Here is a 26,422-nt window from a genome sequence, read left to right on the forward strand (position 1 = left end):
TTGATCCAACCCACCAAGGACTTCTCATGCCCCCTCGTAGCTCTCCTAAGCCCTTTCTTTAACTCATTCCTAGCTACCTTGTAACCTTCTAGCGACCCAACTGAACCTTGTTTTCTCATCCTTACATACTCTTCCTTCCTTTTTCCTCTTAACAAGACATTCAACCTCCTTTGTGAACCATGGTTCCCTCACTCGGCCATTTCCTCCCTGCCTGACAGGGACATACCTATCAAGAACACGCAGTATTTGTTCCTTGAAAAAGCTCCACTTTTCATTTGTGCCCATACCTGACAGTTTCTGTTCCCATCTTATGTTCATATGTGACAGTTATGCACATGTAACTGTCTAAATGCTTTTTAAAAGACAAAAAAAACTCGCCTCTATTACTACTTCTGGCAGCTTGTTCCAGACACTCACCACCCTCTGTGTGAAAAAATTGCCCCTCTGGACACTTTTGTATCTCTCCCCTCTCACCTTAAACCTATCCCCTCTAGTTTTAGACTCCCCTACCTTTGGGAAAAGATATTGACTATCTAGCTGATCTGTGCCCCTCATTATTTTATAGACCTCTATAAGATCACCCCTCAGCCTTCTATGCTCCAGAGAAAAAAGTCCCAGTCTATCCAGCCTCTCCTTATAATCAATCCATCAAGTCCCGGTAGCATCCTAGTAAATCTTTTCTGCACTCTTTCTAGTTTAATAATATCCTTTCTATAATAGGGTGACCAGAATTGCACACAGCATTCCAAGTGTGGCCTTACCGATGTCTTGATTTTTTTATTGTCACATGTATTAATATAGTGAAAAGTATTGTTTCTTGCGCGCCATACAAAGCATACTGTTCAGAGAGAAGGAAAGCATAGAATGTAGTGTTACAGTAATAGCTAGGGTGTAGAGAAAGATCAATTTAATGCGAGATAGGTCCATTCAACAATCTGATGGCAGCAGGGAAGAAGCTGTTCTTGAGACGGTTGGTATGTGACCTCAGACTTTTGTATCTTTTTCCCACCAGAAGAAAGTGGAAGAGAGAAAGTCTGGGGTGCGCAGGGTCCTTAATTATGTTGGCTGCTTTGCCAAGGTAGTGAGAAGTGTAGACGGAGTCAATGGAAGGGAGATGGGTTTGCACGATGGATTGGGCTATATTCACGACCCCTTGTAGGTTCTTGTGGTCTTTGGCAGAACAGGAGCCATACCAGTGATACAACCAGAAAGAATGCTTTCTATCGTGCATCTGTAAAGTCTAGAAGACTGGAACATATGTAATTGGAAGATATTGTTCCTCCAGTTTGTGCTTAACTTCTCGGGAGACTGTTGAGGAGCATGTGGGCATGAGAGCAAGATGCTGCATTGAAGTTGTTGAAATTCTGAGCTGAGAGATAATTTGGAACTCGCCAGCACTGGTTTTCCACTAGTGTGGATCCACAAACAAAACGCAGACTCTGCGACAGCGAAGCATGCCTTTAACACACACAGTCTCCTGGAAGTCTATTCGTCCACCTGAACCGACCCTCCTGCAGTGCTGCGCTCTCTTACTATCACTGGTCAAACAATGCAGCTCTCCATCAGTGCTGCATTACAGCCTCAGCACTTTATTGGCTATCAAACAGGGCTGTAATTGTTCAATATTCCCTCGAAGTGTACAATGCTTTCTCCGTCAATGTCTGTCTAAGTTGTGCATGTTTTTTGATGTGTTTTCTTTTAATTCACAGGTGATTTGGTCCGTCTTGTTGGCCAACAAGGGGCATACATGCGGTGGGTCGTGCGAGGGCTGCTCTTGGGTGTTGCTTCGAGAGTTGCCTAGTGCTTCACGTCGTTAGTGTACACTTAAACTGGACCATCTGACAGGCAACATGACAGCTCAGTGACTATCACTGTTTGCTGTGCAGATACATGGATTTGGGCTGGTGTCTGCGGGAGTTTGCACATTCTCCCCGTGCTTGCGTGGGTTTTCTCCGGGTGCTCCGGTTTCCTTCCACATCCCGAAAAACGTGCTCTTAGGTTGATTGGTGTAACAAATTGTCCCTAAATTAGTCTTCCCTCAATCTTCCCCAATAGGTGTAGACAAAGGTCATGGGTAGAGGAGGGCACTCACAATGTTAAAATGGCGGCATGGGCTCGTTGGGCCGAAGGGCCTGTTTCCCAGGCTGTGTTGTTCTTTGTTCACTGCCCCTCAAGAATCATAGAAAGCTTAGAATGCAGAAGGTGACCGTCGAGACTGCACTAACAACAATCCCATTCTGGGCCTGCCCCTGTAACCCCACATATTTTGAAACATAGGAACATAGAAACTAGAAGCGGGAGTAGGCCATTCAGCCCTTTGAGTCTGCTCCACCATTCATTACGATCATGGCTGATCATCAAATTCAATTTATCTTGCCAGCCCCCCTGACACCCAGCGGTAATTTAGCATGGCCAATCAGCCTAACCCACATATCTTTGGACTGTGGCAAGAAACTGGACCATCCGAAGGAAACACGAGGAGGACATGCAAACTCCATGCAGACAGACACCTGAGGCCGGAATTAAACCTGGGTCCCTGGTGCTGTGAGGTAGTAGTGCTAACCACTGTGCCACCGTGCCACCCAAATGCAGCTCTCTCATTGCTGAGCATCCAACAATGCAAATGTTCTCTCGGTGCTGAGTCTCCAACAGTTAAATATACTCCCTAGAGCTTTTGTTCTGATTGAGAATCTATCCCTAGTAACAAACTTCTGACAGTGTAGCATTCCCCCTGTACTAAACTCCCAAAACTGCTTGCAGCACTCGGTCAGTATTGAATGTGCAGCTGGCCCTCTGCCTGTCCAAACAGTGCATGCTCCATGTTGAAGCATTGACTCTGCAGCATCCCATCTATGCTGATCTCCTTAGAGCGAAGCAGCGTGCTTCCTCTGAACCTGCCTTCTGCAGGCAAGCCAGTTCTGGATCCACAAGGCCAAAGCCCCTTGGATACCATGCCCTCTCACCTTCTCAAGAAGTCTTGCATGGGGGACCTTATCAAACTTATGTTTGAGCTTGGTGGATATAATAGTTCTATTTTAAATAAAAAAGGTCAATTCTTGGCTATCCATCTATGTTAGTGATTTGGATGCAGGGATAGAATGTACTGTAGCCCAATTTGCATGACACTAAAAGGTCTGGAATTAAGAATCTACCAATGACCATTAAACCATGTTCACTAATGTCCTTTTAGGAAAAGAAATCTGCTGTCCTTACCTGGTCTGGCCTACATGTGACTCCAGAGCCATAACAACATGGTTGACTCTGATCTGCCCTCCTAAATGGCCAAGCAAGCCATTCGATTGCATCAGTCACTCCCATAGCACATGGACTGCAGCGTTTCAAGGAGGCAGCTCACCACCACTTCTCAAGGGCAACTAGGGATGGGCAATGAATGCTGACCAGCCAGCGATGCCCAGGTCCCAGCAATCAAAAAAAAAGTGGGAAAAGAAGTTGCAATTAGGAATAAGAAATTTAAAAATAGATAAGGAAAGTTAGTCGAATGGGCCCAAATCTGGCAGATTTAACAAGGATAACATGAGTTTATCCATTTGGTCTGTGGGATAAACAGGCAACTTCTTATCAAAATGGAAAGAAACTTCAAAACACTTTGGTGCAGAGGGACCTGGGCATCTTTGTGCAAGAATCACAGAAAGTTAGTGTATAGCTGCAGCAGGTAGTGAAGAAGGCAACTGGAATTTTGGCATTTATTGCTAATGGAATTGAACATAATTGGGGAGGTGATGCCAAGCGATATTACCACCAGACAATCAGTCCAGAAACTTAGCTTATGTTCTGGGTACCTTGGTTTGAATCCTGCCATGGCAGATGGTGGAATTTGAATTTCAATAAAAAAAATCTGGAATCAAGAATCTACTGGTGGCACAGTGCATAGCACTGCAGCCTCACAGCACCAGGGACGCAGGTTCAATCCCAGCCTCAGTCACTGTCTGTGTGGAGTTTGCACTTTCTCCCTGTGTCAGTTACAAGTGGTGTACCTCAAGGATCTGTTTTGGGGCCACTGCTGTTTGTCATTTTTATAAATGACCTAGATGAGGGTGTAGAAGGATGGAATAGTAAATTTGCTGACGGCACCAAAGTTGGAGGAGTTGTAGACAGTGAGGGTGGATGTTACAGTTCGCAGAGGGACATAGATAAGCTGCAGAGCTGGGCTGAGAGGTGGCAGATGGCGTTTAATACGGAAAAGTGTGAGGTGATTCACTTCGGTAAGAATAACAGGAGTACAGAATATAGGGCTAATGGAAGGACTCTTAGTAGTGTTGACGAGCAGAGAGATCTCGGGGTACATGTGCATAGATCCCTGAAAGTTGGCACCCAGGTTGATAAGGTTGTTACGAAGGTGTACGGTGTGTTAGCTTTTATTGGTAGAGGGATTGAATTTCGGAGCCGTGAGGTCATGTTACAACTGTACAAAACTCTGGTGCGGCCGCACTTGGAGTATTGTGTACAGTTCTGGTCATCGCATTATAAGAAAGATGTGGAGGCATTGGAAAGGGTGCAGAGGAGGTTTACCAGGATGTTGCCTGGTATGGTGGGAAGGTCTTATGAGGAAAGGCTGAGGGACTTCAGGTTATTTTCATTGGAGAGAAGAAGGTTACGAGGTGACCTGATTGAGGCATACAAGATGATCAAAGGATTGGATAGGGTGGGCAGTGAGAGCCTTTTTCCTCAGAAGGTGATGGCTAACACAAGGGGACACAGCTTTAAATTAAGGGGTGGTAATTATAGGACGGATGTCAGAGGTAGGTTCTTTACTCAGAGGGTAGTAAGGTCATGGAATGTCCTGCCTGCAGCAGTCGTGGACTCGCCAACTTTAAGGGTGTTCAAATGGTCAGTGGATAGGCATATGGATAACATTGGAATAGTTTAGGTTAGAGGGTCATTAGATTGGTTCCACTGGTCGGTGCAACATCAAGGGCCGAAGGGCCTGTACTGCACTGTAATGTTCAATGTCCTGTGTTCTTTGTGTCTGCGTGTTTTTCCTCTGGGTGCTCTAGTTTCCTCCCACAGTCCAAAGATATGCGGGTTAGGTCGACGTCTTGCTAAATTGACCCTAGTGTCAGGGGGATTAGCAGGGTAAATGTATGGGGTTACAGGAATAGAGCCTGGGTGGGATTGTGGTTAGTACAGACTCGATAGGCCAAATGTATGCAGGGATTCTATGATATTGCTGATCATGAAATCATTGTCAATTGTCGGAAAAGCCCATTTGATTCACCACTGTTGTTAAGGAAGGAAACCTGCCATCCTTACCTGTTCTGGCTACACATGACTCCAGGACTACAGCAATGTGGTTGACTCTCATCTGCCCTCTGAACATGTCCCACAAATTAATAAAAATGTAGGAAAGTGTTGTTGCAACTGTATAGATCATTGATGAGACTGCATCTGGAGTACTGTGTACAGTTTTAATCTCTTTACTTGAGGAAGAATGTACATGTATTAGAGGCAGTTCAGAGAAGATTCACTAGAATGAATCCAGGGATGAAAATTTGTCTTATGTTGAGAGATTGAGTAGTTTAGACCTATGCTTGCTGGAGCTTACAAGAATGAGTGGAGACCTAAGATGCCAAAGGGGATTGACAGGGTAGATGTAGATTGAATGTTTCCTCTTGTTGGACATTCCTAGGCCATAGTTTTAGGCTAACGTGTAGCAGATTTTAAACAGAAATGACTCAAAGTTTTGTGGAATTCTCTACCCTAGAATCCAGTGGACTAACAAATTAAAGAGAAGCTCGATACGTTTTTAGTTAGTAGTGGGATAAAGAGTTATTGGGAACGAGCAGGAAGGTGGAGTTGAGGTCAAGATGAGATCGGCCATGATAACATTGAATGGTGGAGCAGGCAATAATATCCCAGTCCTCAGAGCCAATCAATGCTCTGAGCTTATCCGCTTTACTTGTTAAGCCTCAAGTACATTGAAATAAATGCAGTTATTGTGCGCAGTTTTGGTCAACTAATTACAGGAAGAATATTAATAAGGTTGAAAGAGTGTAGAGAAGCTTTACAAGGATGTTGCTGGGACTTGAGAAACTGAGTTACAGAGAAAAGTTGAATAGGTTAGGACTTTATTCCCTGGAGAATGAGGGGAGATTTGATAGAGGTGTATAAAATTATGATGGGTAGAGATAGAGTGAATGCAAGCAGGCTTTTTCCACTGAGGCTAGGGGAGAAATAAACTAGAGGACATAGGTTAAGGGTGAAGGGGGAAAAGTTTAAAGGGAATATTAGTGGGGGGCTTCTTCACACAGAAACTGGTGGGTGTGTGGAATGAGCTGCCAGATGAAGTGGTAAATGCGGGCTCACTTTTAACATTTAAGAGGTACATGGAGGGATATGGTCCAGGTGCAGGTCACTGGGACTAGGCAGAAAAATGGTTCAGCACAGACAAGAAGGGCCAAAAGGCCTGTTTCTGTGCTGTAATGTTCTATGGTTCTATTGTAAACTCGAGGCCTTCTCTCTCTCTTTACTGTTCCCTTGGCTACCTTGACTACGAAACTTGCACTTGTTGGCTCACAAAGCTACATTAGGGGAAGAAGAGGATGGATCTTTCCTTCCAGAGGGTAGTGAGTGTTTGGAACTCACTAGCTGAACCACAGAATCGCTAGGGTGCAGAAGGAGGCCATTCAGCCCATCGAGTTTGCACTGGCTCTCCAGAAGAGCATCTTACCCAAGCATGGCTCAGATCCCATGAATGAATAAAGAAAATAATGAATATTTCAGGTTGTCTGTTCAGCCTGTCACCATCAGAAAGCATTCCCTGGATCACTGATTCTCAAATTAGAGTTTAGATCATTGTTTGAGATTACTGCAGAGGAGGGAGACTCATTTAGTATCAATTATTTAGGAATTTAATTAATCCATTCAGTATTCTTTCTATCCAACACTATTGATTGTCTTGGGATTTTGGGGAACAATACATAGGCCGTGCTTTTTGTACTTGGCCCAATTCTCTTTTCCATTGGCTGTGGCTTTCACCAATGAGATGTTAATCTATGGCGCCCTCTGTCTGTTCAAGTGGATACAACAGATCCCAACTGCTCTAATACGAAAATATGGAAAGTTCCCCGGTGTCTGCAAAGATATTTTTCCTTCAATTCGCTGATCTGGTGAGAAACTGACATTAGAAATCAGCAGCCTCACAGAAACCTTTCAATTTCCATTCCAAAGATTTGAAACACCAGTTTTACACCAGAATGACGTGTTTCTTTCCTATCCATTTCCCAGCTGTGGATTTCACTATTAAAGTCACTATAATTGTTGGCTCAACTTACCCTGAGATGTTGCTGTTGGGCTGGGTCTTTTTGAATTGTTGATGTGACTATTTGATAAAATTAAGTGGAATACTAGGACACTTCAGAAGCAGCTAACGTAACAGTCAATCATATTGGAGAGGGTCTGGAGTCAGATACAGAACACACCAGGAAAGGACAGCACATTTCCTTTCCAAAATCTCAGACAGATTAATGATCATCGACAATAGTTTCTTTCTAAAATCCAGTTTCCATTAAACTGGATTAAAATTCTCAAATTGTCATAGAATCGCTACAGTGCAGACGGAGGCCATTCAGCCCATTGTGTCTACATCAACTCTCCGACAGAGCATCTTAGCCAGGCCCATCCCCATCTTATCCCCATAACCCCATGCATTTACCCCGCTAATCCCCCAACCTATACATCTTTGGACACTAAGGAGAAATTTAGCATAGCCAATCCACCTAACCTTCACATCTTTGGCAAGCTTTGACAAAGGGTCACCTGGACTTGAAACTTCAGCTCTTTTCTCTCCTTACAGGTGCTGCCAGACCTGCTGAAAGTTTCCAGCATTTTCTCTTTTGGCTTCACATCTTTGGACTGTGGGAGGAAACCAGAGCATCCAGAGAAAACTATCTAAACTCATGTTGTCTGGGTTATTACCATAATCTCTGGATTGTTAGTCCAGCAATATAATCAATGCACTCTCCTCCCTGAGACTTGAAATCTACTCCATTTATTTCATTGTCATTTGAAAGTTAGGACCACTAATTGGGTTCCAGTGACAGCAAAATATGTGAAAACTGTTAGAATATTTTTACCTTTCTGTTCACTATTCTTTCCAAAATATAGTATAAATTCCTCTTTACCATGCTGTGATTAATCTGACCTTTGAGTTGTGACTTTTACATTAAATCATAGAGTCTAATCCCTCTATCCTTTGATCAGTGGCTCCAGGTGGTATCTAACACCAGGCCATCTTTCTGTGTGAGCGGTAGGTGGTGCGTATGTTGGTTCCTGTTTTGCTGATATTTGAAGTCTGATGAATACAGTTTTTATCACCCCAAAGTCAGGGTAAAATAAACAAACTACATATGATGGGGAATGTAAAATAGAACAAGAAATGATGTAACGTACAGCAGGCCCATCAGTATCTGGAAAATAGTATCAATACAACAGAGTTTACCAGGTCAGGTCAACTTCTTTATTTGACACACTCCAGGCCCATGTGTCATTCCAGCTGTTTAGAAATTCACCCTTCAATGTGTAAATGACAGCAATGTCAATAGGCCAGATTGTTTTCTTACTGAGGGCAGGCAGAAAATCACTGACACTTACAGTCCAATTCCCCAGTTATACAACCTGCAGGAACCTTCTCAACAAGATTTTCTCCCTGGGTCACCCCATGCAGTGGGCGTTTGTCCCTATTGGATGGTGGGATCTATCCCAGCTGAAGATATGACTCTATGAACAGACCCTAACCCCATACTGATTCCACACAGGTTCATTTCCCAGCAGAGTCACTGGGCACTGATACTGAGCAGAAACACTGGGTACTTTACTCTCAAACCCAGGAATACTGAGTGCAATTGTCAGTGTCCCAATGTAGCCCAGACTGATCCCCACCCTGGCTCCTTCCTGTCTGTCCCATTGGGGAGCATTGAGCCCCAGATATCCTGTAGAAGCAGCACTGTGGGGCCGGGCGGCCGAGTCACGTGACCCTGTTGCTTGGCCTCTGACGTCCAATGGGAGATAACACTCAGCTCGAGCTGGAAACCGGGAAACAGCCAATAGGATTTCCATAGGGGCGCGGCCGCTTAAAGGGGGAGGGACAGGAAACCAGACACAAATGTTCATAGAATGGGAGCAGAAATGATCATAAGTTACAATATTCACACCGCCACAGTCAGTCCCGGTCTGGATTCTTGCAGTGACTCCAATTGTCTCTCTCCATTTGGACTGAACTGATTGAACCTCAGGCTGAAACAAATTAAAGATGAAACAGGAAATAAATAGATTGAACAACACGTAAGTAACAGGAGAGTGGAGTTAACGGGACAAATCTTCTGGTCGCTGGATTGTCAAGTGTACAGATACCAGGCTGAATATCTTCATCAGAGCCTGACACATTGGCCTACGTGGGAATTGCCCCGTAGGTTTATATTTCCATTGGGAACTTCCTTGCTGCCCAGGTCCCTGTGTGCATATCTCTTATTCTGAGTTCAGATGGACCCACACAACTTAACTGATAGTTACTCAGGTAATGTTAGAAAGCACAGCCTGGTCTATTATCTGGCTAACTCCAAAACTGAGTCCCCCAGTCACCCCATAAAGGCCACCATACTGTGTCTTCCACAATACTACTGGCACCCCGATTCATGTCAAATGTCCCCCAACCACCACACCAACCCGTTACCTCCCCACCAACCATCCCCTTGAACAAATGTAACAAACCCTCCCAACTTGAGTACACTCGACCCAACCTCTCCTGACCTGTGACCTAACAATCTCTGACCTAACCTCATTACTCCCAAGTCAACCCAACCCCACTACTTTCACCAACTCTACCGACTGACACCAATCCCCCACCACTCAACCAGATCTGACTGGACCCCAACCACATGACCAGCCCCAAACTATCATCCAAACCCTGACTAATCCCCTCAACTCAACACGACTACCACCCGACCACTCCCCCAACAACCAAGACTCCCCCAACCTCTCCCCAGGTCCCTGACTAACCATTGATTCACCTACAAACCTATCCTTTCACTCCACCATTAACTAAAATGAACTAAAAGGTTGAACTTAAACCTGACCTTATAGGAATTAGGTGCAGAATGAGGCAAATTCAACCCTTTGAGCCTGCTTCGCTGTTCAATCAGATCATGGCTGTTCTCTCCCCAGACTCAAATCCAGCTCCCCACCTCTTCCCCATCTCCCCTTATCTCTTTTTTTATTTGAAATATATCTATCTCCTCTTTGAAACCATTCAACAATTCAGCCGCCACTGCACTATGGTGCAGCGAATTCCACAAACTCCCCACCCTCTGCGAGAAACAGTTCCTCCTCATCTCAGTGTTGAATCTTTTATATCAGTCTTTTATGCAGCCCCTTGTCAAACATCTACTGAAAGCCTAGATATACCACATCCATAGGCTCCCCTCAATCCACTTTGCTGGTTATGTCTTCAAAGAATTCAAGCAACTTTGTCAAGAATGACTTTCCCTTCATCAAACCCTGCTGACAATGGTGGATTGAGTTTTATCTTTCCAATTGCTCAGTCATTTCCTCCTTAATGATTGAGTCCATCAACTTCCCCAACACAAAGGCCAAGCTAACCGGCCTATAGTTTCCTACTTTTTGCCTCTCTCCCTTTTTGAATTTGGGCGTCACATTAGCATGTTTCCAATCCACCGGGACCTCACCAGGGAGCGAGGAATTTTGAAATATCACAACTTAATGCATCCACTATCTCTGCTGCCACCTCCACTTCCCTAGGGTGCAGGCCATCATGTCCTGGAGACTTATCTGCCTTTAATCCCATTAGTTTATTCAATACCTTCTTCCTGGTGATAGTTACTGCACCAAATCCCTCTGCATTAACTACAGCTGCTTGGAAAATCTTCATTATTCTCTACCATGAACATGGAGGCAAAATATTGGTTTAGTGCCTCTGCCATCTCTGTTCCCCATTAATACCTCACCAATACTGTCCTCTAAAAGGCCAACATTTACTTTAGCTATTCTCTTCCTTTTTATAGACTTGTAGAAGCTTTTGGTATCTGTGTTTCCTTTCATGGCTCATTTTAGCTCTTTTCATTCTGCTTCTAGTAGCCTTTTGCTGAATCTTAAAAGTTCTCCCAATCCTCCAGCTTGCCATTAGCTTTTGCAGTTGGTATGTCCAAGTTTTTGCTTTATATTCTCTTTGACATCCTTGTCTAGCCATGGAACATCTTTCTTTCTTTTACAATTCTTTTTCCTCTCAGGAATATAGTTTAATTGGGAGGTGTTCGATCTCTCCCTAGACATCTGCCATTGTTCCTCCACTGTTCAGCCCTCAAGTATTTGTGCCCAGTTTACTTGGGCCAACTCTTTCCTCAGGCCTGTACAATTACCTCTGCCCAACTCAAACTCGAGTTTGGCTCTCTGTTTTCTCTTGCTCAATCGGAAGCTGAAATTCTAGCATGCTGGGATCACTCTTTCCAAGAGGATCTTTAACAACAAGATTACTTATCAATGCTTCTTCATTACATAATACTGAATCTAAAATAGCCTGCTCTCTGGTTTGTTCCATAACATGTTGTTCTAAGAAACAATCTCTCATACACTCTATGAAATCTCCCTCGAGGCTGCCTTTGCCAATTTGATTAATCCAGTCAATTGCAGCTAATGTTGTAAATCAGGTGTGGGTTCTCTCTTCCCCAACTCTACTCCAAAGGAGCTCCTCAGAGTCACTGTGCCGAACCCCTCTGAAGAAATATGCAGTAGTTTCAGGTTAGGGGAATCTTCATGCACAGCAGCAAACCATTTCCTTCTTAATGAAGCTCAAGCCACCATTGTGCTTACAAAAACTGAGACCTCAGAGTGCTGCTTTTGACTGCATGGTGAATACTGTTTGACTGAGAGGAGTGCTTTTGGAGTTGGATGAAAACAGGGAGTTAAAAGGAGGTAAGTAGTCAATAAACTTGCTTTCAGGATGAGCTAAATTAGTTCTCATCTGGGAAGTTAAAAGCTTTCCAAACAAGTGCATTCCTGCAAAAGGAATCAGCCGAGTCAGTTCTCAACTGAGCTTGGCTGGTTGTTTGTACAACTAGTTAAAACCAGTTCCAGGGCCTTGTATGTTGTGCCTATAAGAACAGAGACCTCAGAGTGACTGCACGGTGAGTACTGTTTGACTGAGAGGAGCGCTTTTGGAGTTGAATGAAAACAGGTGAAACAGGCAGCAGAGGCTACAAGCGAGAGTGCTGATTAATCAGTAAGTGTTATTTTTTCTTTTTGCTCTTGGCGTTGTAGTTGTTGTACACTACTATAGTGTTTCTGTGTAATTTCTATGGTTTATTCTTTGAAAAGATTATACTCGGTAGTAACAAGGAGCAGGAGAGAAGGGCCCTAGAAAATTGGATATAATCTGAAACAAAACATCTTTCAAAAGTTTAATTTAAGGGGGTAAGATGACAGGAGAACTCCAAGCCATGGTTTGCTCCTCTTGCTCCAAGTAGCAGGCTGGGGACAATTCCAGTCCCCTGGGTCAGTATGTGTGCAGCAAGTGTCTCCAGCTCCAGCTCCTGGAAGCTCGAGTTTCAGAGCTGGAGAGGCGGCTGGAGACACTATGGAGCATCCGGGAGTCAGAGTATCATGGAGTATAGAGAGGTGGTCACACCGCAGGTTCAGACTTCAGGCAGATGAAAATGGGTGACCACCAGACAGAGCAAGAGAGATAGGCAGGTAGTGCAGGAATCCCCTGTGACCATTCCCCTGCAGAACAGATATACGGCTTTGGATACTGTGAGGAGAATGGCCTCTCTAGACAAAGCAGCAGCTGCCAAACTTGATGCATTATAATTGGTTCTGCTGCAGAGGGGAGGGGTAAAAACTATGCCAGTGCAATAGTTACAGGGATTCAATTGTAAGGGGAATAGACAGGCATTTCTGTGGCTGCAAACGAGACTCCAGGGTGGTATGTTGCCCCCCCTGGTGCTAGGATCAAGGATGCCTTGGAGCGGATGCAGGACATTCTGAAGGGGAGGCCAAGCAGCCAGTGGTCGTAGTACATGTTGGTACAAACAACATCGGTGAGAAAAAGGGATGAGGTCCTAAAAGCAGAATACAGGGAGCTAGGAAGAAAGTTAAGAAATCAGACCTCAAAGGTAGTGATCTCAGGATTACTACCAGTGTCACGTGCTAGTCAGAGTAGAAATGAGAGGATATATCGGATAAATATGTGGCTGAAGAGATGGTGTTGGGGGAGGGTTTCAGATTCCTGGGGAATTGGGACCGGTTCTGGGGGAGGTGAGACCTGTACAAATTGGATGGGTTACACTTGGGCAGGACTGGGACTGATGTCTTAGGGGGAGTGTTTGCTAGAGCAGTTGGGGAGGGTTTAAACTAATATGCCAGGGGAGTGGGAACCTATGGAAGGAGGGAGCAAAGACAAAATGTGGGAAGAATGTTTCAACAATGTCAAAAATCAGGCAAAAAAAGTTAAAAGGAGAACTCAGATGTTATTAACAGAAGTATTAGAATTCAAAAAGAAGGTCCAAAAACTAGCATAAGAGAACTTTATCTGAATGCTCGTAGCATTCGAAACAAGGTACATGAATTTACAGCACAAATCATTGTAACGAGTATGATTTTGATTTGATATGATTATAGAGACATGGTTGCAGGATGGTCACAACTGGGAGTTGAAGATCCAGGGGTATCAAATTGGTCTGAGGGACCGACAGGAAGGTAAAGGAGGTGGTGTAGCTCTCTTATTTAAGGATGATATCTGGGCTGTAGTGAAAGATGATATAGGTTCTACGGAGAAAAAAAGGTTGAATTCATTTGGGTGGAAATTAGCAATTGTAAGGAGAAAAAGTCACTGATAGGTGTAGTCTGTAGGCCACCAAATAATGACATCATGGTGGGGCGAGAAATAAACAAAGAAATAACTGATGCATGTAAAAATGGTATAGCAATTATCATGGGGGATTTTAATCTATGTATCAATTGGTCAAACCAGGTCAGTCAAGGCAGCCTTGAGGAGGAGTTCATAGAATGTATCCACGATAGCTTCCTTGAACAGTACGTAATGCAACCAACAAGGGAGCAAGCTATCCTAGATCTGGTCCTGTGTCATGAGACAGGAATAATTAATGATCTTGCAGTCAGGGATCCTCTTGGAAGAAGCGATCACAGTATGGTTGAATTTAAATACAGATGGAGCGTGAGAAAGTAAAATCCAATACCAGTGTCTTGTGCTTAAACAAAGGAGACTACAAAGGGATGAGGGAGGAGTTGGCTCAGGTAGACTGGGAGCAAAAAATTTATGGTGGGACAACTGAGGAACAGTGAGGATTTTCATAGTGATCATTCACAGCACTCAGCGAAAGTAGATACCAGTGATAAGGAAGGACTGTAGAAAAAGAGACAATCAGCCATGGATTTCTAAGGAAATAAAGGAGGATATCAAATTGAAAGAAAATGCATACAAAGTGGCAAAGATTAGTGGGAACCTAGAAGATTGGAAAATCTTTAAATATCAGCAAAAAGCCACGAAAAAAGTTATAAAGAAAAATAAGATGGATTATGAGAGTAAACTAGCTTAGAATATAAAAACAGATGGCAAAAGTTTCTACAAATATGTAGAACGAAAAAGGGTGGCTGAAGTAAACATTGTCCTTTAGAGGATGAGAAGAGGGATGTAATAACTGGAAATGAGGAAATGGCTGAGGCATTGAACAGGTATTTTGTGTCGGTCTTCACAGTGGAAGACACAAATAACATGCCAAAAATTGATGACAGGAAGGCTATGGCAGGTGAGAACATAGAACATAGAACATTACAGCACAGAACAGGCCCTTCGGCCCACGATGTTGCGCCGACCAGTTACAAAACAATGACCCACTAACCTAAACCAATCCCTTCTCGTCCATAAACCTATCCACGGATCTCTTAAACGCCCCCAAACTAGGCGCATTTACAACTGCAGCAGGCAGGGCATTCCAATCCCTCACCACCCTCTGGGTAAAGAACCTACCCCTGACATCTGTCCTATAACTACCACCCCTTAATTTAAAGCCATGCCCCCTCGTGCTAGATTTCTCCATCAGAGGAAAAAGGCTATTACTATCCACCCTATCTAAACCTCTAATCATCTTATATGTTTCAATAAGATCCCCTCTTAGCCGCCTTCTTTCCAGCGAAAACAACCCCAAATCCCTCAGCCTCTCCTCATAGGACCTCCCCTCCATACCAGGCAATATCCTGGTAAACCTCCTCTGCACCCTCTCCAAAGCCTCCACATCCTTCCTGTAATGTGAGGACCAGAACTGCACACAGTACTCCAAGTGCGGCCGCACCAGAGTTGTGTACAGTTGCAACATGACGCTGCGACTCCTAAATTCAATCCCCCTACCAATAAACACCAAGACACCGTATGCCTTCTTAACAACCTTATCTACTTGACTCCCAACTTTCAGGGATCTATGTACACATACACCTAGATCCCTCTGCTCATCCACACTATTCAAAGACCTCCCGTTAGCCCTATACTCGACACATCTGTTATTCCTACCAAAGTGAATTACCTCACACTTCTCCGCATTAAACTCCATCCGCCACCTCTCGGCCCAGCTCTGCAACCTGTCTAAGTCTTCCTGCAAACTATGACACCCTTCATCACTATCTACCACACCTCCAACTTTGGTGTCATCAGCAAATTTACTAATCTACCCAACTATACCCTCATCCAGATCATTAATAAAAATTACAAACAGCAGTGGCCCCAAAACAGATCCCTGAGGCACACCACTCGAAACCGAACTCCATGATGAATATTTACCATCAACCACCACCCTCTGTCTCCTATCCGCTAGCCAATTCCTGATCCAATTCCCTAGATCACCCCCAATCCCATACATCTGCATTTTCTGCAGAAGCCTACCATGGTGAACCTTATCAAACGCCTTACTAAAATCCATATACACCACGTCCACTGCCTTACCCCCATCCACCTCTTTGGTCACTTTCTCAAAAAACTCAATAAGGTTAGTAAGGCACGACCTACCCGCCACAAAACCATGCTGACTATCTCCAATCAATTCTTTACTCTCCAAATAACTATAAATCCTATCCCGAATAATTTTTTCTAAAACCTTGCCCACAACAGAAGTGAGACTCACCGGTCTATAATTCCCGGGGAAGTCTCTGTTCCCCTTCTTAAACAATGGGACAACATTCGCTAACCTCCAATCTTCCGGTACTATACCAGAGGCCAACGACGACCTGAAGATCAGAGCCAGAGGCTCTGCAATCACTTCTCTTGCCTCCCAGAGAATCCTGGGGTAAATCCCATCCGGACCAGGGGACTTATCTATTTGCAGACCCTCCAGAATATCTAGCACATCCTCATAGAAACTATTATTATCACGGAAGAGGCAGTGTTGGGCAAATAGACAAGTCTTCTGGTCCTGATGGAATGCATCCCAGGGTACTAAAAGAGATGGCGGGAGAAATAGCAAATGCGCTAGTGGTAATTTACGAACATTCGCTGGACTCTGGGGTGGTCACAGGAAATGTGACCCCATTGTTTAAAAATGGAGGTAGGCAAAATGCAGGTAACTATAGGCCGGTTAGCTTAGCTTCTGTAGTAGGGGAAATCATAGAATCATAGAAACCCTACAGTGCAGAAAGAGTCCATTTGGCCCATCAAGTCTGTACCGACCACAATCCCACCCAGGCCCTACCCCCATATCCCTACATATTTATCCGCTAATCCCCCTACCTACGCATCTCAGGCCACTAAGGGGCAATTTTAGCATGGCCAATGATCTTACTGAATGGCGGAGCAGGCTCAAGGGGCCAGATGGCCTACTCCTGCTCCTGGTTCTTATGTTCTTATTTCCATTGCTTGGAAGATTTAGGCCAATTTTTATTTAAAATCCAATTTATATTTAAATTTTTAAACTAAAAATTAACACAAACACTAACTCACACACCTTTGGACTTTGGGCAAAAAAATACTTGAATCTATCATCAAGGGAGAAATAGCAAGACACCTACATACAATTGTCCCATTGGTAATATGCAGCATGGATTCATGAAGGGAAGGTCACGTTTGACTAATTTGGTGGAATTCTTTGAGAACATTACATATGCAATGAACAATGGGGAACCTGTGGATGTGGTATATCTGGATTTCCAGAAGGCATTTGAAAAGATGCCGCACCAAAGACTGCTACTTAAGATAAAGGTGCATGGTGTTATGGGTAATGTATTAGCATGGATAGAGGATTGATTAACTAACAGAAAGCAAAGAGTGGGGGTAAATGGGTATTTTTCTGGTTGGCGATCAGTGACAAGTGCTGCGCCTCAGGGGTCAGTGTTGGGACTGCAGTTTTTTATGATTTATATAGATGATTTGGAGTTGGGGACCAAGTGTAGTGTGTCAAAATTCGCAGATGATGCTAAGATGAGTGGCAGAACAAAGTATGCAGACGACGCTGAAAGTCTGCAAAGGGATATAGATAGTCTAAGTGAGTGGGGGAGAGTCTGGCAAATAGAGTACAATGTTGGTAAATGTGAGGTCGTCTATTTTGGTAGGTAAAAAATTGCAGCGTGCTGCTGTGCAGAGGGACCAGGGTGTCCTTGTGCATGAATCTCAAGAAGTTGGTTTGCAGGTGCAGCAGGTAATTAAGAAGGCAAATGAAATTTTGTCTTTTATTGCTAGAGGGATGGAGTTTAAAAACAGTGAGGTTATGTTGCAGCCGGATAAAGTGCTGGTGAAGCCACACCTGGAGTACTGTATACAGTTTTGGTCTCCTTACTTGAGAAAGGATATACTGGCACTGGAGGGGGGGCAGAGAAGATTGACGAGGTTGATTCCGGAGTTGAGGGTTGGCTTATGAGGAGAGACTGAGTAGACTGGGGCTAAACTCATTGGAATTCAGAAGAATGAGGGGAGATCTTATTGAAACATATAAGATTATGAACGGAATAGGTAAGAAAATAGCAGGGGAGTTGTTTCCACTGATGGATGAAACTAGAACAAAAGGGCACAGCCTCAAAATAAGGGGAAGCAGATTTGGGACTGAGTTGAGGGGAACTTCTTCGCATAAAGGGTTGTGAATCTGTGGAATTCCCCGCCCAGTGAAGCAGTTGAAGCTACCTCATTAAATATTTTTAAGGCAAGGATAGATAAATCTTTGAACAGTAAAGGAATCAAGGGTTATGGTGAGCGGGCAGGTAAGTGGAGCTGAGTCCACAAAAAGATCAGCCATGATCTTATTGAATGGCGGAGCAGGCTCAAGGGGCCAGATGGCCTACTCCTGCTCCTATTTCTTATGTTCTTATTTCCATTGCTTGGAAGATTTTGGCCAATTTATATTTTAAAATCCAGTTTATATTTAAATTTTCAAACTAAAAATTAACACAAACACTCACTTTATCCAGGTAAGACTCCTGCAGGTCAGTATGATGCGGTGGAGAGCAGGGACAGCTTGGTCTGTGAAGATATTTGTTCCCAGGTTCAGCTTCCTCAGTGAGCAGTTTGTACTGAGAGCAGAGGCAAGATCCTCAGCACAAGAATCTGTCAGATCATTATTGCACAGGCTGGGGATCAAAGGAAAAAATAAGGAATTAGGGTAAATCCCCAGTGTTTTAAAGAATGTCATTATTAATGGTAAATATGAGACATTCAAAAAACAAAGTGTTTATTTAACTTAACTTAGAATCTCTACAGTATAGAAGGAGGCCATTTGGCCCATCAAATTACACTGACAACAATCCCACCCATCCCTATCCTCGTAACCCTACATATTTACCGTGCTAATCTGCCTGACAATAAGAGGCAATTTAGCATGGCTAATCAGTCTAACCCACACGTATTTCAGACTGTGGTAGGAAATCAGAGCACCCGGAGGAAATCCACACAGACACAGGGAGAATGTGCAAACTCCACACAGACAGTGACCCAAGCCGGGAATTGAACCCAGGTCCCTGGTGCTGTGAGACAGCAGTGCTAACCACTGCGCCATCATGTCACCTTAAACAGTTACTTAAGGCAAATTCCTGCATAGAGGTGGACTAGAGTTGGACAAATTTAATTGAACGGGTTTTTACTGGAAATGCTCAGCAGGTTAGGCAAATATTGGTGAAAGAGACAGAGTTAAAGTGTGAACTTTCATTAGAACTGGGAAATAGCAGTGAATTGACAGTGGTGGGTGACGGGGAGGAAACAAAAAGGACAAAATGGAATTGCAGGAGCGATTAAATGGCAAAAGGGATGAGGGGACATGACAAAGGTAACACAGTGGTTAGCACTGCTGCTTCACAGCTCCAGGATCCTGCAATTGATTCCTGCCTCGGGTCACTGTCTGTGTGGAGTTTGTACATTCTCCTCGTGTCTGCGTGGGTTTCCTCCAGGGACTCCGGTTTCCTCCCACAGTCCAAAGATGTGCGGGTTAGGGTGATTGGCCATGCTAAGAAATTGCCCCTTAGTATCCAGGGATGCGTAGGTTAGAGGGATTAGTGGGTATAATATGTAGGGATGTGGAGATAGGGCCTGGGTGCGATTGTGTTCGGTGCAGACTCGATGGGCCGAAGGGCCTCTTTCTAGGGTTCTATGATTCTATGAAAAGCACAGGATCCTCATGTCCTTACTTGGAGTGGCTCAGGAGGCACATGGGATAGTCGGTACTTGGGAATGAGGTTTGTGGCAGCAAATGAAGGGCTAAAATGACAGAAAACAGATCAAGGTTTGCTGTTCAGCTACTAATACGTCCCTGCAGGTGCTCCTCCCAGCTGCTCAGACTCAGATTATGGGTTGTTGTTTTACCGGAAGCTCTGAAGTCCCAACATTGGGCTTGGAAATGGGTGGTGTGCCCATGTGGGCAGGATATACAAAGTTATAGAACATAGGAAAACTAGAACACATTCTATAACCTCATCTTCCATTCAACCTTTGACAATCTGATTCATCCAATTTCTATGAAGATTAAAATCCTCTATGACTATTGTAGTACCCTTTTTACAAGCCCCCGTTATTTCTTCTTTTATACTCTGTGCAAAATTTAGTGGTGTTTGGAGTCTATAAACAACTCCCACAAGTGATCTCTTGGCTTTGCTAATTCCTATCTCTATCCAAACTGATTCTATGGCCGGAATCTTACCACCGTTCACACTCCTGCGGGATTTTCCCATCCTGCAGTGAACGGAGATTTGGCTGGCTGCCAAATTCTCTGGCTTCACTGCAGCAGGGGCATGGTGTCAATGGCAGGTAAGATCATGTCCTATATCTTGACCATTTGAACTAAGTTCACTTCTCACTACTATACTAATGTTATAAAGCAGAGTGGCTCCACCACACTTTCCTGGTAGCCTGTTCTCCATTTATCGTCATCTATTCACTTGTCCTTTCTTTGAAAAATCAAAGGCTGCTGTGTCCAGGGGAGGGCTGTGCACCACTGAGGAGGAGGAGAGGACCTCAGGAGGTGCAAACCATTATTCCACCGCATCACTGACACAAAGATTTGTGGGACTGATTTGCCATTACCTTGGGATCAAAGAGATAAGCAACAGAACTTAGAGTAAATGCAGTTTTCCTTTTTAATAACTGACACCAATGGTAGACACAGTAAAAAGTCTGACAACACCAGGTTTTAGTCCAACCTATTTATTTGATAATAGACTCACAAGCTTTCGAGGGGACTGCCTCTTCGTCAGGTGAATGGAGAGTTCTGGCCTCAGACAGAGCATATAAAGCACAGACAGTTTAGAGATTACTGATTAAAATGCGAATCCTTACACCTAACCTGCTGTTCAAGACCTGAAGTGGCTGATAATGTGAGTGGAAGGAGCACTGATCACAGTTTAAAGAGATGTGTATTGTCTCCAGACAGTACAGTAAGTGAGGTTTTGCAAACCCAGGCAAGTCACGGGGGTTACAGATAGTGCGACATGAACCCAAGATCCCTGTTGAGACCGTCCTCGTGTGTGCGGAACTTGGCTATCAGCCAAGTATAGCCAAGTTCCGCACACATGAGGACGGTCTCAACAGGGATCTTGGGTTCATGTCGCACTATCTGTAACCCCCGTGACTTGCCTGGGTTTGCAAAACCTCACTTACTGTACTGTCTGGAGACAATACACATCTCTTTAAACAGTGATCAGTGCTCCTTCCACTCACATTATCAGCCACTTCAGGTCTTGAACAGCAGGTTAGGTGTAAGGATTCGCATTTTAATCAGTAATCTCTAAACTGTCTGTGCTTTATATGCTCTGTCTGAGGCCAGAACTCTCCATTCACCTGACGAAGAGGCAGTCCCCTCGAAAGCTTGTGAGTATATTATCAAATAAATAGGTTGGACTAAAACCTGGTGTTGTCAGACTTTTTACTGTGTTTACGCCAGTCCAACGCCGGCATACCCACATCATGACCAATGGTAGAACCATAGAACCCCACAGTGCAGAAAGAGGCCCTTCAGCCCATCAAGTCTGCACTGAACACGATCCCACCCAGGCCCTACCCCATATCCCTACATATTATACCCACTAAACCCTCTAACCTACGCATCTCTAGGCACTAAGGGGCAATTTCTTAGCATGGCCAATCAACCTAACCCATACATCTTTGGACTGTGGGACGAAACCGGAGTACCCAGAGGAAACCCACACAGACACGAGGAGAATGTACAAACTCCACACAGACAGTGACCTGAGCCAGGAATCGAACCCAGGACCCTGGAGCTGTGAAGCAGCAGTGCTAACCACAGTGCTACTGTGCCGTGGTAACGAATAGTGGTTTTTTTACAGGAATACCAGTCCTCAAAATATATTGCTGAAATTCAATTTTTATAAACACGATCCAACAAAGTACGGCACTTACTCCAGTTCCTGTATTTTACAGTCAGGATTCCTTAGAGCCACAGACAGTAGTTTAACTCCTGAATCTCCCAATACGTTATTACCCAGGTTCAGATGTATCAGTGACTGGTTTGGACTGACAGCAGAGGCGAGGTCCTCAATACAAGAATCTGAGAGATTGTTACAATACAGCCTGGAGATCAGAGAGGGAGAAATAACAGGAATCAGAGTAAATCCCAGTGTTTTTAAGCATACTATTATTAAAAATAATAGCATGAAGTGTGGGACATCCAGGAAACATAACTTCAGTTTATGGAGAAGACAAAATACTGGAAATTTGAAATATAAATAAAATATGCCAGGAACTCTCAACAGGTCAGGCAGCATCTGTGAAGAGAGAAACAGTTAATTTCAGTTCAATTAGCTTTCATTAGAATTGGAAAATTGCAGTGAATTAAATCGTTTTAAGTGAGAGGGAAATGGGGATGGGCGGGTGACAAGGAAAGAACAAAATGGAAACGCAGGAGTGATTAAATGAGAAAAGGATGATGGTGCAAGACAAAAGCACAGGATTCCCATGTCCTTAACCTGTCACTGGGGTGGGACAGGTGATGGTCAGTGGCTCAGGAGTGGAGCTTGTGGTGTGGCTGAAAATGATTTGAGCAAAGCCTTTTGCCCACTGCCAGTGATTGGGTCTGGGGTGCATTGTCTTGAAGTGTGGTGGAGGTAGGCTGAATTGAGGAATTTAAGAGGGCCTTAGATTAAGATTTGAATAGAAATTGTGTGAGGGTATGAAAAAAGGCAAGAGAATGGCCTAAGTCTTAGAACAAAGAATAGTTCAGCACAGAAACAGGCTCTTCACCTCCAAGCCTCCAGTGCTCATTTGGAGAGTCAGTGCAGACACAATGGTTTAATGGGTCGCTTTGGTACTGTAACAATTCTGTAATGATAATGACTAGAAATTTACTGATATTTTGACTGGAAGCTGGTGATGTTGCAGTGTGGACAGGATTAGGTATTTCAACCACAAAGTCCACAAAGGACCACTGGTGTCTCTCTAGAGAGACAGTTTGTTATATGTGATTTCAGAGACACAACTGAGCAAATGTGGGGCAAGGGGAAGAGGTGGGACTCCACGAACTTCCATAGCTACTATGGATATCAAACCCTCCTAGCGTCACACTCTAGCCACTGAACCAACTAACTCCACACTATTACCAGAGACGGCCAATTAATGTCTGATAGGAGAGGAGAAGCCGTCCACTCAGGCAGAATCAGAATTGTCACAGAGCAGAAAGAGGCCATTTAGCCCATGGTGTCTGAACTGGCTTTCTGAATGAGCAATTCACTAAGTGCCATTCTTCCACCTTCCCCCTGTAACCCTGTGCATTCTCCCTTCTCACATTACAGTCCAATTCCCTTCAGAATTCTTCAATTGAATGTGTTTCCACCACATTCTCAGACAGTGCATTCCAGACCTGAACCACTCCCTGCAGGGAACGTCTCGGTTCACGCAGTGCTGGCACCTTATTTAAAGTAAGAAGTCTCACAACACCAGGTTAAAGTCCAACAGGTTTATTTGGAAGCACAAGCCACTAGCTTTCGGAGCGCTGCCCCTTCATCAGGTGGGTGGGATTTCAGTTCACAAACAGGGCATGTAAAGACACAAAATCAGTTTACAAAATAATGGTTGGAGTGCGAGTCTTTATAGGTAATTAAGTCTTAAAGGTACAGACAATGTGAATGGAGAGAGGGTTAGGCACAGGTTAAAGAGATGTGTATTGTCTCCAGACAGGACAGTTAGTGAGATTTTGCAAGCCCAGGCAAGTCATGGGGGTTACAGATAGTGTGACATGAACACAAGATCCCGGTTAAGGCCGTCCTCATGTGTGCGGAACTTGGCTAGCAGTTTCTGCTCAGCGACTCTGCATTGTCATGTGTCGTGAAGGCCACCTTGGAGAATGCTTACCCGAAGGTTAGAGGCCAAATGCCCAAAACCACTGAAGTGTTCCCCAACAGGAAGAGAACATGCGGAGAAGTGTGAGGTAATTCACTTTGGTAGGAATAACAGATGTGTTGAGTACAGGGCTAACGGGAGGACTTTGAATAGTGTGGATGAACAGAGGGATCTAGGTGTATGTGTACATAGATCCCTGAAAGTTGGGAATCAAGTAGATAGGGTTGTTAAGAAGGCATGCGGTGTCTTGGCGTTTATTGGTAGGGGGATTGAATTTAGGAGTCACAGCGTCATGTTGCAACTGTACACAACTCTGGTGCGGCCACACTTGGAGTACTGTGTGCAGTTCTGGTCCCCACATTACAGGAAGGATGTGGAGGCTTTGGAGAGGGTGCAGAGGAGGTTTACCAGGATGTTGCCTGGTATGGAGGGGAGGTCCTATGAGGAGAGACTGAGGGATTTGGGGTTGTTTTCGCTGGAAAGAAGGCGGCTAAGAGGGGATCTTATTGAAACATATAAGATGATTAGAGGTTTAGATAGGGTGGACAGTGATAGTCTTTTTCCTCTGATGGAGAAAGCTAGCACGAGGGGGCATGGCTTTAAATTAAGGGGGGGTAGTTATAGGACGGATGTCAGAGGTAGGTCCTTTACCCAGAGGGTGGTGAGGGATTGGAATGCCCTGCCTGCTGCGGTTGTAAATGCGCCTAGTTTGGGGGCGTTTAAGAGATCCGTGGATAGGTTTATGGACGAAAAGGGATTGGTTTAGGTTAGTGGGTCATTTTTTTTTAACTGGTCGGCGCAACATCGTGGGCCGAAGGGCCTGTTCTGCGCTGTAATGTTCTATGTTCTATGTTCTAACACTCTTGCCGAGCAGTGTTCATTCATTCATTGTCGTAGCATCCGCATGGCCTCCCCACTGTACCACGCTCGGGACATCCTCTCCTGCGGTGTATCAGGTAGACAACAATGGTCGAGTTGCAAGAGTATGTACCGTGTACCTGGTGGATGGTGTTCTCACGTGAGATGATGGCATCCGCGTCGATGATCCAGATGTCTTGCAGGGTTGTGTAGTGCCTACCAAGGCTGGGTAGTTTGCTGCAGACAATGGTCTTTTTGAAGTTGTGCGTTTGAAGACAAGAAGTGGGGGTGTGGGAATGGCCTTGGCGAGATATTCATCCTCGTCAATGACATGTTGAAGGCTCTAGAGAAGATGTCGTAGCTTCTCCGCTTTGGGGAAGTACTGGACAACAAAGGGTACTCTGACCACCGTGTCCCGTGTTTGTCTTCTGAGGAGGGTGGTGCGGTTTTTCGCTGTGGAGCGTCAGAACTGTCGATCGATGAGTCGAACACCATATCCTGTTCTTATGACGGCATCTTTCAGCGTCTGGAGGTGTCTGTTGTGATCTTCCTCATCTGAGCAGATCCTGTGTATACTGAGGGTTTGTCTGTAGGGGATGGCTTCTTTAATGTGTTTAGGGTGGAAGCTGGAGAAGTGGAACAAAGTGAAGTTATCTGTGGGCTTGTGGTACAGTGAAGTGCTGAGGTGACCATCCTTGATGGAGATGCGTGCGTCCAAGAATGCAACCAATTCCATAAGTTAGTGGCTTGTGCTACCAAATAAACCTGTTGGCCTTTAACCTGCTGCTGTCAGACCTCTTACTGTGTTTACCCCAGTCCAACACTGGCATCTCCACATCATGGCTACCATATTTCATGGCTCATGGCTGCACATCATGGCTACCATGGCTACCAGGCAGCCAGCAGAACTTTCAAAGGCAGTAGCTCTGGGGGGACAAGTGAGGGAGCCCTGGTTATTAAACAGAGGGCTGAAATGACAGGAGGCAAATTAAATGTTATCCTCAATTCAATGATGCCTCCCTGGATGTGCTCCACAAGGCTCCGCAGGGTCAGAAGGAGGTTTTGTTCCCTTTGCACCATCAAGCCAAGCAAATCTGGGTGGAGATTGCTGAAGATCTGAGCAGAATTGGAAAAGGACCTGATGTTCTGGCAAGATGAATGAAACAGCTTGTAGCATTCAATGTGAGGCATATGGAATCATAGAACCCTATAGTACAGAAAGAGGCCCTTCGGCCCATCAAGTCTGCACCGAACACAATCCCACCCAGGCCCTATCCCCATACTCACATATTATAGCCACTAATCCCTCTAACCTACACATCCCTGGACACTAAGGGGCAATTTCTCAGCATGGCCAATCAATCTAACCCACACATGTTTGGACTGTGGGAGGAAACTGGAGTACCTGGAGGAAACCCACGCAGACACGAGGAGAATGTGCAAAGTCCACACAGACAGTGACCCGAGCCAGGAATCGAACCCAGGACCCTGGAGCTGTGAAGCAGCAGTGCTAACCACTGTGCTACCGTGCCACCCAGGTTAGATGAAGATGAAGATGATATGGGGTTAGATGAAGATGAAAGTGAAATTGGTAAAAAAGGCAATCACTAATCGCAGTGCCCAAGCAGCAGCCTTAGCAGAGACATGTCAGACTGTCTGCAGAGTCCTTCAATCAGTCAGAAATGACGGCAGGATGGAGTGGTTGCATGGAGGAGGCGTCCCTGTGGAGACAGAGTGGACAGTCAGGCTGCCACCCAGCACTGGTGC

The 26,422-nt window shown here is 44.7% G+C and overlaps 1 protein-coding gene across 1 annotated transcript in view; it reads right to left on the reverse strand.

Moving 5' to 3' along the window:
* Positions 1 to 8,378: 8,378 nt before the first annotated feature.
* Positions 8,379 to 26,422, reverse strand: part of LOC145351570 (NACHT, LRR and PYD domains-containing protein 3-like) — a 48,942-nt gene continuing 30,898 nt past the window's right edge. Inside the window, 3 exon segments of the mRNA XM_080201163.1 lie at positions 8,379 to 9,252; positions 18,421 to 18,588; positions 21,863 to 22,033. Coding sequence (XP_080057289.1) covers positions 9,165 to 9,252; positions 18,421 to 18,588; positions 21,863 to 22,033 — 427 coding nt within the window. The 3' untranslated portion in view covers positions 8,379 to 9,164.

This window comes from Carcharhinus amblyrhynchos, chromosome 13, assembly GCF_965287045.1.
Source record: "Carcharhinus amblyrhynchos chromosome 13, sCarAmb.v2.hapA, whole genome shotgun sequence".
NCBI lineage: Eukaryota > Metazoa > Chordata > Chondrichthyes > Carcharhiniformes > Carcharhinidae > Carcharhinus > Carcharhinus amblyrhynchos.